This window comes from Falco rusticolus, chromosome 7 (assembly GCF_015220075.1).
Source record: "Falco rusticolus isolate bFalRus1 chromosome 7, bFalRus1.pri, whole genome shotgun sequence".
NCBI lineage: Eukaryota > Metazoa > Chordata > Aves > Falconiformes > Falconidae > Falco > Falco rusticolus.
Window position 1 is genome coordinate 50,228,873 of NC_051193.1, and position 17,110 is coordinate 50,245,982.

Here is a 17,110-nt window from a genome sequence, read left to right on the forward strand (position 1 = left end):
TCTGGCTCCCTCCACAAAGACAAGACTAATCCAGCTGAAGCACAGTTTATCTGAACAATTACAAGAATGTTCTTTAAACCATATCACCAAATGCAATGACCAGTCCTGAAGCCTAGAGCTCTAAGCCATACTCGGCCAGAGCGCTGCTCTGCTATTCACAGCGATGGAGCAAAGAATTGGGAATAAGCAGCAAGAGTGGATTGTTTCAGTTTATTGGCTGCATTTTGCCACTGCCACTGAAACTATAATCCCACCCTCAGAAGGATTTATTTTTGTAGCAGCTGCATACAAAGCAGGCAGCAGATTAACTGGAGCATTACTAGTGCCAGTTACAATGCAACTGTGAGCCAAGGGATTGGTAATGAAGCAGCACATGCTCCCAGTCCCAGCCAGCATGCAGACTGCGCAGTTCAAATAAAGCTTGTTTGTGAGGAGCACAGCAATATAATCAGTTATTTCCAAACCATGAAAGTGCGATGCTCACCAGGCCCCAGTCTCCAACATGCCAGCCGATTTCCTGGATGCAGTTCTCCTTAAGGCAGGGCTGGGTGGCTGATGGCTTTGGCTCCATTAGGCAAGCGAAGTCCTGAGCCTGAGAGCCCTGCTGCGTTCTGCAGGTGACTGTCCGGGTCTGAACCCCTTCCCCACAGCTGGCTGAGCACTGCAGAAAGGGACCCAACAATTACAAGGAAGCACCTGGTTTCCTCTTGCATTTCTAGGCTGTGCTCCCTAGCATTAGGGCAGAGCACCATTCTGAGATTGCCTAAAACAACCAACCATCATTAAGATCATCTTCTGGGATGGGAGTTAGCAGAATAGTTGTTTATACTGTAGAAGAGACAATAAGGCATGGTGGATAAGGTCTTGGAGATCTGGAGTTCACTGGATGATTTTGTCCTAGTCATATAATTTCTCTTGATCTCTACCAAAGAAGACATGGAGAATGATTCTGGAAAAACATCAATACTGCAGAATACATTGAGAACAATAAATGGCAGTAAATACCTGGAACCTCGTGTTGTTTATTCCTGATTAAAATCAGCTCAAGGGAAGATAAGACTATGTTCTTGTATTGCTCATGTCTTCTGCCTGAAGACCTTGTGCTCGATTTTTACAGTGTGGAGCTGACACACAACTTCTATATTAGTAACTGGTTTATGACATTTTCAGTCCCTCTTAAATTCACAGCGGTGTTTCCTGGAAACCAGCCTACTTCTCCACGGATTAGCAAGGTCTCTTACAGACAGTGTTAACTTGGGACAGTCTGGTTTACTTCAGATTAGCTTCCCTGCTGAATTTCAGCCACTCATTTACTAGAGTGACTCTGTATCTCTGAGAGTACACGAAACACAATTGCTTCTGAGAATCCTGGAATGAATCACTTCATCAGTTTGTCAGAACACAACACTTGGTGCCTTCCCCAAATGCTCTTACTCCACAACCCTGAAGTCATCTCAGTATTTAACTCACTTAAAAAAAAAAAAAAAAAAAAAGACAAAGGACTTTACATCTACATTATCATGCCTCAAAGTTGCATTTTATGCTGCTGCACCAGTCAAAGTATCAGCATAAGATCGTAAGTCAAATGTTGCAAGCATGCATGTATTTCTTTTAAAAGAGGAAAATTCACTTGTGCTTTAGGGACCGAGTAGACACTACCTTTACATTCCAAGCCCTTGGAATGTAAGATGCCTTCTAAATACCTGGCTGGTAGCACTGAGCGCATACAGTTTGAACAGTTTCCTCTCCTGGAGATATAAACGCACACAGGAATCAAAAATGAACCTCACAGCTGTGTTTGGAGAAGCCGTGCACTGGCACACACCAAACAGCAGGTCACCAGTGTTTCAAGAGTATCTTGCTTACCGACTGCTGTGATTACAGTACTGCTGTTTGGGGCGAGTAATGCTGAGGCAGCAATATGCACAGAAATAAATAGCACAGGCAAGAGCCATGAGATCCTGTTTTACAGAGGAGGGAGCATTACTGCACATCATCAGCTGATCAGCAGCTCTCGTGCTTCACCCTCCACCTTCACCAGCCCTGACTGCGAAACTCTGTCAGTGCCAGGTCTGGTGGATCTGATAAAAATACAGGAGTGGGGAAAGGACTGGCAGACCAGAGAAGAGAGAACATACAATGAAAGATGCAGAGGTGCAGGGGCACGCGCAGTTCTGGGGAATAGGAACGTGTTTATAGGAGGACACAGCTGCTAGCTAGCTGGACAACTTGTTTGCAGGACTGCAGGGACAAGTCCTATACCTCTGCATGCCACCTATCCAGGGGCACACACCTTTTACAGTCCCAGAAAAGAAGCCTGGCTCTTCACCCCCAAGCTTTGGCAGATCCTCCTTCAGTAGGTGCCAAGAAGCAGTAACTCCACTGCAGAAACTCACCTCTGACCAGGGCCCTGGGGTCCAGCTCGCACACTGCCTCATGTTGCAGGGCTGACTGCTGCGCGGCTGCTGTGCGAAGGCCATGCACTCAGCGTCATCCACCACCGCTCGGGAGCTCTGACCATCAAATGCCACACAATAAACGGAGCGAGTCTGGGTGCCCCCACCACAGGTAGCTGAGCAGGGTCCCCACTCCCCTGTCTTCCACCTGCAGGTCGCAGAACCAAGCAAAAAAGCTTGTAAGCCCAGCTAAACCACCCAGAGGCACAGGGGAGGTCAGTGCTGTGTCCCTGTTGTAATCAGATAGGGAAAACGTCCCTTTGCAGAACAGAGTCAGAGGCAAGTTCCCATTTGACCAAGCATGGCCCAGCTTAATTGGCAATGCAGAGCATGAGTCCCAGTCCAGAGGCAAATTCCCAACTACAAAACCCTTGTTCCTCTGGAAGTGCAGAGCTCTCCCTGAGGGGGAAGATTTCTCTCCATGGTTTTGGTCTCCTGATGCCTGCAAAAATGTCATCCCTGGAATGGAACGTCAAAGAAAAAGAAAGAAAAAACAGAAAACAATCCCAACCAGCTAAAAGAAAAGTAATGCATACCAGCCTTATCACCCATTATGCTCCAGCCATTATCAGAAACAGTAAAACCAAGCCAAGACTTCACTCTGCATGCAAACCATGCCAGACTCTCAGAGTGCTTGTGAACTTTTCACTGACAGCTAGCAGAAAGCTGGTTTATTCCTCCCGTTAGCCAAATTCTCTAACAGCAGCACACACAAAAAGGCCCCAAAAACTTTAAATAAGATTTTGTCCTGTGTTTGGTTGCTGAAGTTGTCGTCAAAATACCCTTGCTAATGGAAGGGGGAATGTCCACAAAACAATCTAATTGTTTGGATACTAAAATCCCTGCCCTTGTTCTCTTCTGTGGCTCAGAGCTGCCCAGGTAGCTGGGAGCACAGCTTACATGGTCTGGCTTCAGAGACAACATAGAATCACAGAATGGTTTAGGTTGGAAGGGACCTCAAAGGTCATCTACTTCCACCCCCCCTACCATGGGCAGGGACACCTTCCACTAAACCAGGTTGCTCACAGCCCCGTCCAGCCTGGCCTTGAACACTGCCAGGGATGGGGCATCCACAGCTGCTCTGGGCAGCTTGTTCCAGTGTCTCACCACCCTCATGGTAAAGAATTTATCCTAATATCTAATCTAAATCTGCCTTCTTTTAGTTTAAAACCATTCCCCCTTGTCCTATCGCTACAGGTCCTACTAAAAGATGATGCTTCATTCCCGACTCCAGCAGGCTGTGCAGTCAAAAAGCACTGGTGGTAGAGGGGGAGCATCATGGTGATCTGCTTGTCAGCTGCTACCTCCCCTTGCAGTCAGGTAAGCCCCAGCCAGGGTGTGAAGGCAGTTCATATTTTCTCCCCTAGCCTTCAGCTGCTTCCCTGATCTGCCCTCACGACCCACCCCTAAACTGTGTTTCAGCCAGCTAATTCACATTCACACCCTACCAGAAACTCCACAGTGGACTCAGCCACGTTCATCTCCTTAAGATACCATTCTTTATCGCCAAAGATGCAAATATCAGCCCAAAACTCAAGGGCATTTGCTATAAAATAAGATGTTCCCTTTAGAAAGGAAAAAACTACAGCAAGTAGAAGCCACTTAGAGTGGTGTGGTTGCAGGGTTAAAAACAAATTCATTGATCAAAATTTTTCAGTAGCTCCAGTGGGAATAATCCCCCTCCCCAACTGTGTTCTGCCTCCTTTAAAGCAAATGTACAGTTCTGGAAAGGCTGTATCAACTGGATGGGCTCACCTACAACTTCCTTCAATTGCCAGTCAAGATGTCTTCTCTGACACTTGTTTCATTTCTTTTGTAAGACAAGGCCAACCACAAGGCTGGGACTCTCATCAGAGGGCAAAGAATTTCAGCTCCTAAGCTATTAGCAGCTGGGACACAACTGTTTTGCTTTTGATTATTTTTTTTTATTTCTCATACCTCAGTGTACATTGTAAGTATTCTATCTGTCACATCCCTGTACTCATCAGTTTCTAGGCACTTTTCTGCCTGCTCCAGGGCCCATGCCAAAGAAAGAAGAGCTTTTAAGAAACTCTGAGGCTTTTGTTATGGCATGCTAGCATCCTGGCCAACGTTTCAACCGTTCAATCCATCATGCTCTCTTTTCCTTTCTGTTCTTTTACTTATCTTGGTAAATCAAACAAAAATATTCCAGAACATCTCTTCATCCCTTACCCTGATTCCAGAGAAAAAAAAACGTTACCAGGGTAAGCAGCCAAAAACTATGAAGAATCTGTCCTCTTCTCAGTCCCATAAGAATCAAGTTACAAGGAGCACACACACCAACTAAGCGAAGCTGCCAGCCAGCACCCTCCACCATCATTTTCATCGGCGAGAATCAAAAGCAAAGCACCACCCATTGCTACCACCAGGGCCAAAGAAGAAAGTCCCCACAGACTTCAGTGGGCAACCAGATGGAGAGCAGAAGAGAGCAACTGCCTTCCTGTGTTTTCTGTAACTCCTTCTCCTTGTTACCTCTTCATCTGAGAGCTCCGTGCTCCACTGTGACTCCAGGCTCGTGGCAGATAGATGTAAGAAGTCCTTTATACACAGAACAAAGGATTTAACTTAAAACAAGTATCTACAGGCTACCATGTATTCAGAAACACTCCCAGGTTTCCAAATGCCCTGTCACACACAGCAGCACCCTCACAGGCCTCCACTGCACCCACCAGATACACAGGGAGACAGTTCAGGCTCTGGTCACAGCTCTGGATGCCCAAGTAAGAGCTATATGAAGCCAACTGTAAGGCTATGCCAGCAAGGGACAAGGTGGAAGTGGTTGGATACAGGGGTTTGAAAACACTGGAAAATGAAAAGATTCCAGGATTCATCTCCTTCTGAAAGCAAGGACACTGGGAATCCAGAAATGTCCTCCTACTCTGTTTTTGCAGGCTCCAGTGGAAGATAATGAAAAATACAGAATCTGTTTCTTATCTCCTATATGGACTAGAAGACTGTCTTCCACAACCTTACTCTGGAAAGCAAGTTTAATTGGTCTATAAAATGAATGTAGGATGTATTGAGCCCTTTCCTTGTGCACACAGAAATGCTCATCACAGTGTTGCCATCACCACCCTCTGTATTGGGCTTCCTCTAAGAAGTGAAACACTTTCTTGGAGAGAACCCTGCTGGAGGGTAGGAGGAGAGGGTCTGTCTTTTTCTTGGTTCCAAAAGCACCTCAGGAAGAATTAAGAGCCCAGAAGAAGAAAGGAAGTCTTACCGTTTGGTCTGGGGACAAGTCTGATGGCCACATGTCCGGTTATTGTCTGGTTGTGGTTTACCCCTACACATATAATCTGGATAAATTTCATTGTCTATGGTACAAAACACCAAGCGAGACTGGAAACCTAAAGAAGAAGCAAGAGAGTATCCTGATCAACACAAGCTACCCAGGACTAGGCTTGCAATGCACTGGTGTTGGCAAGACAAGTTTCTCAAGTAGCACAGAATCCATGTCTGTCCCAGCCAACCTGGAAAAGTCAAGTGCAGTTCTTGGTCTGTCATTATATGTACAAATGATGCTTCCCCACAGTATTGGAGTCCACTGGAAAAGCAAGAATAGTTCTGTGTAGCTGAGAGGCATTTTGCTGTTGTTTTATGCATTGACACTCACAAGGGAAGCACCATATCCATATATTGTTCATCAAGGAACCCTGCATGATGTGTGCAGTATACAGCAGCAGAACTCGGAGCCTCCTGTTGGAAGGTCAGTCTTGTGAAGACTGGATAGGGGAGAAAAACTTGCAACTCTTGATGCATCCTACAGGATAAGAGTGCCCAGGCAAAGACAGTATCAGTACCTACAACCACAGTATGGCAAAAGCTATCAAAATGGCCACTAGGACAGAAGACCAGAAGAGGCTGACAGGAACTCTATATACTAGTCAGTTGGAGAGGGGTTTTTTATCAGGGTTTTTAGTTTTGGGATTTTTTTTTAGCTAAAATTCCCTGTCTTTGCTCATGGAAGAATTTGTAAACTGAATGTGACAAGACACTCCAGGAGATCTGACAGTCCCCCTGGAAAGAAGTAATCTTCCAGGCTATGGTAGAGGGGAATGACATGATTTAGTTACGTAGGCCAGGTCAGTTTGGAAAGGGTATCTCAAGTGGTTGAAAAGTCCTGAAAAGGACATGAAGAACTGAAGCAAAACAAACCAAAGGCTGTGTAAGATGATTCTTAACAGATCCTAGTAACAAGTCTGAGGACAAAGGCATGGAAAATAAGACGGTATAGTCTTGTTACGACCCTCTCTATGTGCAACCCTCCCTTGACAAAACCTTAGCTGCCCGCTGCAGATACCCGTGCTGTCTTCCAGCAGGGACCGCTGGGAGGCAGCTGCAGAGGGCAGCACGCAGTCACACTGTCTTCAGGGTGTGGATGGAGCCCGGGTGCCAGCCGCCAGGTCCTGTGCCCTTACCTCCTCCGCACTCGGAGCTGCACTCGCTCCAGGAACCATAGCTCCAGCTGTAACCCGCCGCCTGCCCTTGCACGGGCAGGTAGTACTCGTACTGTACCCCTGGGTTTGGCTCCTGGCTGATGAGCTGTGAAAGCATGGGAGAAAGTCAGAAATAGCAGCAGCACTTTCACCCTTCACAGCATGTCCCCACCGTGTCTGAGTTCGAGCTGACCTGCGCCCCTCCCGTTCAAGAAGCACTTGCTCTCTATGTTGCATTTTCTCCTGGACTCCTATGATACTCTAGAGAGCATTATTTTTCAGAGAAGGATGCATCTATCCCTCTCAGTGTCTGAAGATCCATCTGCTCCTGTAACGGTAAGTGCCATTTCGTAGCTTACGGCACACTGTAACAAGCAGTGCCCTAGAGCCTGTCCCTGCCCCAGCCCTACCTGGTACTGACTCTCACCTCCCTTCACGTCAGAAGCCACAGGGATGGGCAGGAAGCCAACATCAAGCCTTACCCTGCTCCTTTCTGGGCAACAGCACCAGAGCAGAAACCAGTGCTATTTCTGCAAGACGACCACTGTGGTCTAGCTTGGTGGCCTACAGCCTTGTAAGATTCCTGGGGTCCCTGTCACTTCTTCAGTCTTTCCCATGTCGTCCCCACCAACGTACTCCTGCTGCACAAAGCATGACAACAAGAGTGTCCGTGGGGGGCAGGCACAGCCGCTTACCTCAATGATGAGGGGTTCTGTGGTGGGACCCTGGGCATGGAGGAGCTCTGGGGCCAGGTCACCCTCTGAGCCACGGTCATAGTGCATAACCGTGCTAGCTACCTGCAGTGCTCGGCTGAAGTCGATTGTCCAGTGCCCGTTCAGGTAATACTCCCCTCGCACGTTCTTGACAGCTGAACAAACCCACGAGCCAGAGAAGAAAAGGCAGTAAATTAACACACCTGTAACCTAACACTTGGCTCCAGATACCACCAGACAGAGCCTGCTCCAGACTGCCAGGGTACTGGCAATCCACAGAGCTCTCAGCTCTGCCATTTGAACCCCAGCTCCTTTACATCAGTACTACAACCCTTTAAGTGTGGCAATCATCTAATGTGGCAGCATCCACCAACACAGCAAAAATTTACGTATTGAAAGAGGACCGTAAGAACTCCACAGGGATGCTCCCGTTTCCACTCAGCACTGTCATAGGTGTGGCAAATAAAGGTGACCATCATCCTCCAACAATGCTGTCCCCCTGTAAGGTTCTCTTGCCAGAGGCTACTCCACATTCAGACAGTGGTTCTTGCCAGCTTTGCTGCAGACCAAGCACTTTCTCGCTGCACAGCCAAATGCCTCCAGCATATTCCAGCCCTGTCTCTGCATTCCCCACTGTAAGTCACTGAGGCAAAGCCTATGTCAGCTTGCTGTTAAGATGTGGGATTCACATGCCACTGCCTCTACCTCCACCTGCCATCATCCTGTTCATCAGACATTCTATTCAGAAAACAAAGACTTTGGTGCTGCATCCAGTTTTCTACAATGGAAAACATTCCCAGAGTGATTTGTCCAAAGCATTGGGCGATGAAAGAGTCAGAAAGCAGAAGAGTATTTGCTTTTTCCACTGGAATTTCCTCAGCCTTTCTCCCTCCTTTTTGCCCTCTGCAGCATGACCAGTTTGAGCTTGTACAGAGGAATACCCAAAAGATATCTACGGGGAAAAGAAGTCCATCACAAACTTTTGGATGGCAAGAGTAGTTAGGGTTTACATTCACCAAGCAAACAGCAGAACCCATAGCCAAATCTTGCTATATCAGCTAGACTCCTTGTAAGTTCCGAGCAGGAAGTCTGAATGTGGTTTGGGTATTTTTATTCCCCACCCACAGTAAGATCACCACATGAGAGAAAATGAGATAAACCTGAAGCCCAGACAGATCCTGGTATTTAGAGAGTTTTTCCCTCTACCATACCAAGCCCTCCAGGTAAACATCCCAAAGCCCAGTATACCTGCAAATTTTAACACAATGGCTGGAATCCAAATGGGCTGAAACATGGGTTCTGACATCAGTCTTACCGAGGAAGTTCCTGCTGGGCATAACCTCCTTAATTCGGATGCTTGTGGCTCCCACAGGGATGATGAAGATTTGATTGTAACCTGGAAAAAAAAAAAAGGGCGTTATTCAATATCTGCCTATGGATGCCACACAGTCACTCTTCTGTGCCAAAGATGCTCATGGTTTCATTGTTGCCTGAACTGGATGAACTTTATCATGGTGGCTTGAAGCATTTCAGCTGTCACTATTTGCATTCTGAATAGCTTCACCCTACACTATCCACAGATCAGTCCATGTGTGAAAAGTTCCATTTACACTTCAGAAAAGTAAGTACAGGGGTCAGTGCAAAGTCAATTTTTCAGATTTTAATCTTTGGAATTTCAGCAAGCATCATATTGGAGCTCAACACCAAAAGATTTGATCACAAGCATAGTTGTTATCTCAAAATTTTTCAAAATTAGCCAAATGCAGAAGATGCAGTCCCATTTCTAGCACTGCACTGATCCTGATGGGGCTATCAAGACACTGGACAGGGGACATTCGTATGAAGGTGGTATATAGCTATGTTTATGTGGTACATCTATAGTACCTGCTGGAGGCTGAGCAAAGAAAGACATCAGTAGCACAGCAAGCAGCAAGTCCTTCAGTCTGTACAGAGACTAAGAAAGTGATTCCCAGGATAAGGCCATCAATATACTTTCTGATGCTAAAGCAGATAAAAAGCCACATGTCATACAGACATTTTGAGTGAACATGGAAGTCTGCCTACAATAATCCTGTGAGCAGATGTCCCCACCAGCTCTGGTAGTAGTTCAGTTTAACTCTCTCCTTCTTACTTGCCCAAACTACCTAGATCACCTGTACCTTTGGGGAGGCTAGGCACATCAAAAGTACCCTTCACACCATAGCAGGTGCTGCCATCTCCTCCACACTGCAGGCACTTGTCCTCCTTCTTGGGAGATTCCAGCATGTTATCACAGCCAACAGCCTGTCAGAGCACAGGAGCATTTATATGAATAAACTGTAATGACAGAGGAAAGAAAGAAAAAATGTCCAGTCCAAGAGGAAGCGTGAATCTAGGGAGTCTGGGAAGTCAGGATGGGGCAGGGAAGGAGTTGTCAGAGAAAGGACAGAGTTGGCATCTTCTGCTTCACATTCAGAGACCATAGATGAACGCTGTCCACATGCTCCTCAGCACCTTGGAAACTGAATGATTCTCCTTTTTTGATGTTATTATGAAAGACCAAGTTGAACAAAAGGAAGCAACAGAAAGACTGACAGCCCAATGGTAAGTGAAGGAAGCAACAAGATGACGAACCTGACAAACTCCCTCTACACAGATGTCCCGCTTGCCAGGTTCACAGGTAGTCCCATCTACCACTGCTTCCTTGTGCCTATAGTAGAAGTTTTCTCCCTTGGGTATACAGTTTAACTCACACTTATTAGGTGCTGGTAGGAGAGAAGAAACAAAAATTATATAGCATGGTTAATAGCTTGATAACACATCAGGAGCCTTGTTTTAGATCACAGGAGCAGAAACAGCGGGGTAGACCGATATTAAGTGGCAGATACTGAACAAATTTCTGGGTCACAAACTGCTGGGGGCTGAAAAGATATTCTGGTAAAGCCTCAATGCACACAACCATTTCCTTGGGCACCTTGGCTGGCCAGTGGTGGAGGGGACACATTGGGCAGACGGATATTTGGTTATTGCTTAGTAGGACAGTTCTTATGCTCCCTTGGAGTACAAGGCTTTCTACAATGAGAACAAGTGCTGGTACAGAACACAAGGGAGCTGTTATCTTAACAGCCAACAAACAAAACTTCAATTCCATCTTGAAGTCCCTCATAATTTGTTAAACTGTGAATGAGAACATACCAAAGTTCAGAGCAAGGACCTCTGGTTCCTACACCTGCCTCTTGTGAGATGATTCCTCAAGAAAGCATGGGATAACTGAAAGAGATTTCATGTCCTCTGAAGGACTCATTAGTTATATGCATTTGTTTCTCCTGTGCCCTGCTAATATTCTTTTGCCCATATTGAAAAATACGGCAGAGCTTCTGCTTCTCTAATACTTTAGGACCTAGCTGCAACCAGTTCCAGCTTTCTTGAGCAACATTTCTGAAAGAATGGCTGTTACAAGAGACAACTACGTATTGCTGCAATGACAGCTGTCTCTTGGCCCATGCATCCAGTGTCTTCCTGGGAGCAATGCTTTGCTGCTGGCAAAAAGATTTTTTGCACACCACTCTCTACCCCCAACTCCAGCTAAGGAAGTACCCTACAAGGATACTACAGTCAGGAACATTACAGCCACTTCAAAACATATTGTTGATAGTTAGGGATGAAGTGCAACTCTACATGTTTATCATTACCTCCATAATATGGAAGCCACTTGTATTTCTTTCCTTGGAATTCTGTCCCATCAAACTCTGCACATTGCTCTGCCCGAAAATCCCGGGAGCCTTCTGGGCAGCTCTGTTTGGAGGAGAAAATGTTTGTATTGGGCCATTATAAAAAAGAGAAAAATTAAACATACAACAAAAATTTGGTTTTTATTTGTTATTGCTTCCATATAAAATGAGGGGCATATATTCAATATGTTTTTGAAGGGGTACTGTTGATGAACCACATCCACCAGTGATGTCAGAGAAAAAGAAACTAATAACAACTTATTACTTCTGAACAAGAATGATGTTTGTCTGGAGAAAAGGAGTAACATGCAAGCAAAACCAAAAAACAGAGCACCGCACCTGAATATTGCATGACCGATAGCTTCGAGTTGGTCCAACACAACTGGAAGGGCCTTCTGTCCTGAAAGACAGTAAAAACAACATGAAGCTGTCTGAAGAATACACACACACAAAAAAAATCATTTAATGACAGACATTACAAATTGCCTTCATATCAAACATAGCATGCTTACACAGTTCCCTGAAACAGCAAACTAACTAAAATGCACTCCTTTTCCATTAAAGCAAGCTTGCATCTTTTAGTGCCATTTTCTGCTATGGTTTGTATTCTGGCATGAATGAGCCACACACCACGAATGACTGCAATATAGTGCTTCAGGGTTACGTTTCAACTACATAACAGAAGCAGAGCTTTTAGTCCTTTGTCCACCAGCAAACAGTCGAGGTGTCCATACCAGAACCAGCAACATGTTACGAGCAGCAGAAGGGCAGTAGCCAATTCAACAGGTAGGCATATCGTCTATCATGCTGCTCACGTCCACGCTAGGTTCATTAGTAGGAAGAGCTAAACATGCAGGTGAAACTGTGCAACACCATCATTCCAGTCAAATTACTCCAGCTGAGAATTACAGAGAGTAACAGTTACTGAAGAAATTGATCTGAAATGCCAACCAATGGCTAATATCCAGAATTTCTAAAATGAAGAGACAGGCCTCCAGGGATTCTGGCAGGTGTATACCATAACGGGCAGCCTTCAAGAGACCTTTCTTTCTCCTGGGTGGGAAGCAGCAGAGCTCCGTAACTCTGGATTATTCTATTTAAAAACCCACTCTCATTTCTCTAAACATAAAGAGGCAGTTTTTTTCAGGATATTGTTGAAAGTCTGACTTTCCCCCACCCACCCCTCTTTTCTTTGTTATCCACAACAATATCTCTAAGGTCTGTCATTCCCAGCTGGTGTAGTCCCACTCATCATCCTTACTGAACTTAACCCAGATGCAAATGAGGTAGCACAGTGTTAATGCTACTTGAGCCAAGTCCGCTCTTTCATTTCTTCTGGAGCAATTTACCTTTCTGGTAATCACAAGCCTGAGAAAATCTTGACACAGTCACCAGCTCTCGGCAGAGAAACCTACTGCTCTGGACTGTTCAACCTCTTCCTCAACTGAACAGCTGCTGCCATACCCATCACCTGATGCACAGCCTCAGATCTCACCCAGAAACCAAGGGAGCTGAAGCAAGGACGTGCTGAAGAGAGCACTATTCAAAACAGCAGTGACAAGACTGAAGCTGAGGATCATCTCAAAGTGAACTCAGGTCACTTATTCCGCTGGAGTCACACTACGTCATTTTTGTTCTAGATGCATATCGGAATATAAGTGCAGGAGCTCAGTAACAGAAAAAAACATTCAAAGAAAATAAAAGGAGGTTAGCCCTCACCTTTGGGAATAGCAGTGCCGTTGCCGAAAGCTGACTCCACCACCACAGCTCCGACTGCACTTGCCCCACTCACCCCAGCTCCCCCAAACATCAATCTGCCGTTTCATCTTGTGGCCCTGTAAATAAAAAGCACACAGATGTACCAGACAGACATGGCAACACAGGAAAAAAACAATGAAAATGAAGCAGAGCTCCTATGTGTTGTCTTGCAAAAAAGATTGTCTCATTGGACTGTATCCCTAGTATGAACAGTGGCAGAGAATAATACATCAGAAACGTCAAGCCTCTAATAACTAGGAGTATTAGCTTCCTGAAGCCATATAGCACATTCAGCTTTATAATCTCCCTTAAACTGTCACTGTTTGCCTATTCACAGAATCTCAGAGCTTTTGAATAACCATCTGAAAGAGGATAACATCATCTCCCCCTCAGCAAGGCAGCAAAGGTGACTCATTATTTCAAGGATTATGAGCACTGTCACTCCACACCAGATCAATAGAGCCACTTAATCCCAAATCCTTGGCTCCAAGCCAGATACTTAAAAGAAATAAAGGAAGCAATAAGGAAACCCCAATTTTTACTGCAACAGAATTTCACATATGGACTTTTTCCCCCTATTCAACTGTGTCCAATGGTGAGGTCAAGGTCTGGACCATCATTAGGTACAGCCTTAATTTTGTGTTTAGAAAGTCTGAATGGATGCTGGCAATAAGTATGGTAGTATAGACAAGAAGTTACAAGTGTAATGGAACCAACTAAAATACATTGTCTTAGAAGCACATGGAATACCCTATTTTCAGGAAAAAAGGGCCTAATGCAGCTGATGGGATCCACATACAACAGGGCACAGGGGGTTAGTGGGAAGAATAGCAATATCCTGAGAAAAAAGTATAATTGCAAGATGCAACAGGATTAATTCTGCTTGGGAAAAGAAGGTATATGCAGGGTTACACAGCGAGTGATGCTGTAAAAACGGGGTTTGCTGTGCAGCTGCACCTGTAGGGCAGTTTATGTATATATGTTTATATTAGTATATGTTTATGTATATATTTTACAACAGAGAAGGTAATGCATACCATTTGGACACTTAGACATGGGGTAGTGGAGAGCAGGCAGGTAGAGAAACAAAAGTTCAAAAAATCATTGAGATGAAGTCTAATTTCCTTCCACGCACAGAGTATCCCACAAAATCTACATGACCCCTGGGTATGGGTCCCAATCCAGCCTCTAGTTCCACACAGCCTCTTTTGACTTGAATGCAGCACCCTGTGTTCCCATCCTCAGCGTTTCCCTGCTCGTGCTCCGTTTCCATTCCTTCCTGTTGTCCTTTCTGCATCCTCATATAAGCTCTTCCCTGATGATCACCCAGCTAATAAGTGCCATCGTAAGGGTTCTCTGCTGCAGCGGAGGAACATGGTAGAAATGGAGAATTTCACCATAGCAGGGACATTAACCCTACCCGCAAGCACTCTCCACCCACCCAGGTCACTTCCCAAGGCCTACAGAGAAGGAACAAGCTCCTCACTGTCTGTCTCACTGCTTACTAAAGAGCCTAATTTTCACTTAACTACTAACTGCTTTTACATAAGACATCCAGCTCTCTGCTAGAAACAGAGGCTAGCCTAATAAATTATCCAGTGAATCCAGCTCAGGCAAGATCCATGGGTTAATCCTCCCTTGTCATTTAAAGTTTTTGTAATTTTCTACACATGCTCCCTGACTGTATGTCCCCTAGTTACGGTCTTGTTTCTCTCCCACCCTCTTTTAAGGAATAAATCCCTGCTGCTGGCAGAGCAACAGTCAGAGGTATTAGCCAGTCCTATTCAGCCACATATTATCAAATTACCCATAACTGTCTAGCTGCAGAGTCACCCCAAATTCTTCCTGCCTATTACCTATATTGCTCTAATGTAAAACACTTTCTTTCTAGCCCATGCTATTTGATTTCCTTCATGCAAGTTTTGTGCAATCATTTAATACCTCTGCAAGCAAAATCCTTCAGGACAAGTTTTCTGGTTGAGACTGTTTGCCTTTGCCCTGCTCACCCAATGGCACTACCTGGGTTACAGCCACTTCTACATACCTTCTCTCTGCCAAGTCAACATCTCCCTGACCCCTTGCCAAATCCTCCTTTCCCATTCTTCCATTCCAGATACTGAGCTCAGTGTGTCTTCTGCATTCTCATTTGCCTTTCTGGGAGTAATCCCATCAATAGAGTTTTACCTTTCAGCAAGGCATCTTATTTTCCCAAGTTTTTCTTTCAGACACCTAATTCCTCCCCCTGTAATCCCCTCCTCCCTTATTCTCAAAAGAATGAAACATGCTACCACTCTGTTTCTCTCCTGTCTTATTCTTCTATATCAACTGACTGATTTAGGAGCAGTATTAACTCACCCTGGAAACAAGGGACCTTTCAGTCAGCATAAGGGAGTAGAAAACATGTAGATAAAAATCCAAAGGAAGAGCATTTGAAAGTCAGATTACTGGAAGGCAATTAGGACAGAAAGCCCTTCCCTGACTCACACACCAACCTGATAAATATTCCAATATTCCTCCTACAGAAGTAGCATTCTTTATTCTTTCTATAGGGAGTAAAATCTGCAGGGACTCTTTGTTGTAAGACTTACGCGTTGCAGAGTGCAGGAACAATCATTTTCTCAGTATCACTCCATTTATGTATACCCCAAAAGGAGCATCATCCAGAAGAACCCTCCCAAAGCTGTGTAGTGTTACAGAAACATTTTAATAGGGACCCAACTCTCACATTCAGAAATCTGTGCACAGACCTCATTACTTCAGTAACTGCATGCATGTGTACACAGGCAAATATAAAGCTGTATATTTATAATAAATAAGAGATGTATTATTATCACGTACTCTGGTAACAAGATGTTTTTAGATGCTGTCAGCTAGTTTCTACTCCAAAAGCTTCTTTCTGCTCTCTCAAGACTCTGGAATGCTTTTATCTGTTGTCAGCCAGTACAACTAAGTCCCAGTCCCTCCTGGACCCCAGAAGTAAAAATCTACAAACTTCATCACTGTTACCAATTCATTTGGTTCCGTTCCTCCCTCACTTCAGTTTAACATGCACACAAGAACACAGTTCCTTTATCTGCATTAAATATATATTTTAATGTTTCAGGCAAAGTGAGAGAAAGCATACAACTATCTTATTTGATTTCTAAAAACTCCATAAAGAACAGTCCGTTAACTGTCCCAACTGCTCTGCCTAGTTTTACTGCCTGTTAAGACAACAGAAACACATACCTTCCGGGCATATTGATGATGTATATGACCCTGGCTCTACACGCTTTCAGTGCTTGTTGCTAAACAGGTTGCTGTGGTATAAAAGTTTAGAAGGCCAGTGATTTCATTTCTGCAAACACTGCATTGCTTTCATCACTTCCTAGATAGATGCATTGCTGATGTAGCTGCAGCACTTGCTGTTATCGGGCCAACTGTATCAGATACAACCAGCAAGTAAAAAAGCTGCACCTCTGAGTCGCTAGAGCTCCAGACTTCATCTTTAAAGATAATTCCAGTATGCATCAGACACAAACAAAAGAATTCTGGAAAAGGGTGCTAGATAGCATAATATATTACCATGTAATATTTATTTTATATATTATATATATGACACATGCACTGGAAGAGGAGTTATGAATGGTACTTGACTCAGAAAGACAGAAGATGTTGGCAGTATGTAGCAGTACGTTGAAAAGGGGACTTGAAAGACTTCTTAGTCAGTCTAGTGAGATCAATAGGAAATTACACATGGGAAGAGGGCTGTGCTACCCAGACTGATGCACTGCAGGCATGCAGTGAGCCACAAAGTTCATATAACCAAATGCAGTGATTCAACATGAATAATTTCCTAGTGCCTTGTTGCAACTCAAATACAACTCAAATACTAGCAAGCTATCAAAGCAAACATCAATTTACTACACAGTCCAAAGTAAGCAGTGAAGGTCTGCAGTCACAGGCCCAAACAACCTAAATCCCAGCCAAGTTGTTACCTCTAGTCTTTGCCTTGCTCCTTGGGCACCTTTGAGGGC

At 44.7% G+C, this 17,110-nt stretch overlaps 1 protein-coding gene across 4 annotated transcripts in view; it reads right to left on the minus strand.

Moving 5' to 3' along the window:
* PAPLN (papilin, proteoglycan like sulfated glycoprotein) overlaps positions 1 to 17,110 on the minus strand; it is a 55,213-nt gene that overhangs the window by 17,118 nt on the left and 20,985 nt on the right. For 3 of the 4 annotated variants that reach the window (XM_037396042.1, XM_037396043.1, XM_037396041.1), the window contains exons 3-14: positions 13,056 to 13,171; positions 11,676 to 11,736; positions 11,298 to 11,400; positions 10,240 to 10,370; positions 9,786 to 9,909; positions 8,942 to 9,022; positions 7,609 to 7,781; positions 6,896 to 7,019; positions 5,698 to 5,824; positions 4,950 to 5,015; positions 2,397 to 2,604; positions 485 to 661 (exon numbers count right to left, since the gene is read on the minus strand). In XM_037396042.1, the coding sequence (XP_037251939.1) occupies positions 485 to 661; positions 2,397 to 2,604; positions 4,950 to 5,015; positions 5,698 to 5,824; positions 6,896 to 7,019; positions 7,609 to 7,781; positions 8,942 to 9,022; positions 9,786 to 9,909; positions 10,240 to 10,370; positions 11,298 to 11,400; positions 11,676 to 11,736; positions 13,056 to 13,171 (1,491 nt within the window). The remainder of the gene's footprint in view (positions 1 to 484; positions 662 to 2,396; positions 2,605 to 4,949; positions 5,016 to 5,697; positions 5,825 to 6,895; positions 7,020 to 7,608; positions 7,782 to 8,941; positions 9,023 to 9,785; positions 9,910 to 10,239; positions 10,371 to 11,297; positions 11,401 to 11,675; positions 11,737 to 13,055; positions 13,172 to 17,110) is intronic. The other variant, XM_037396044.1, reaches the window with a different exon arrangement.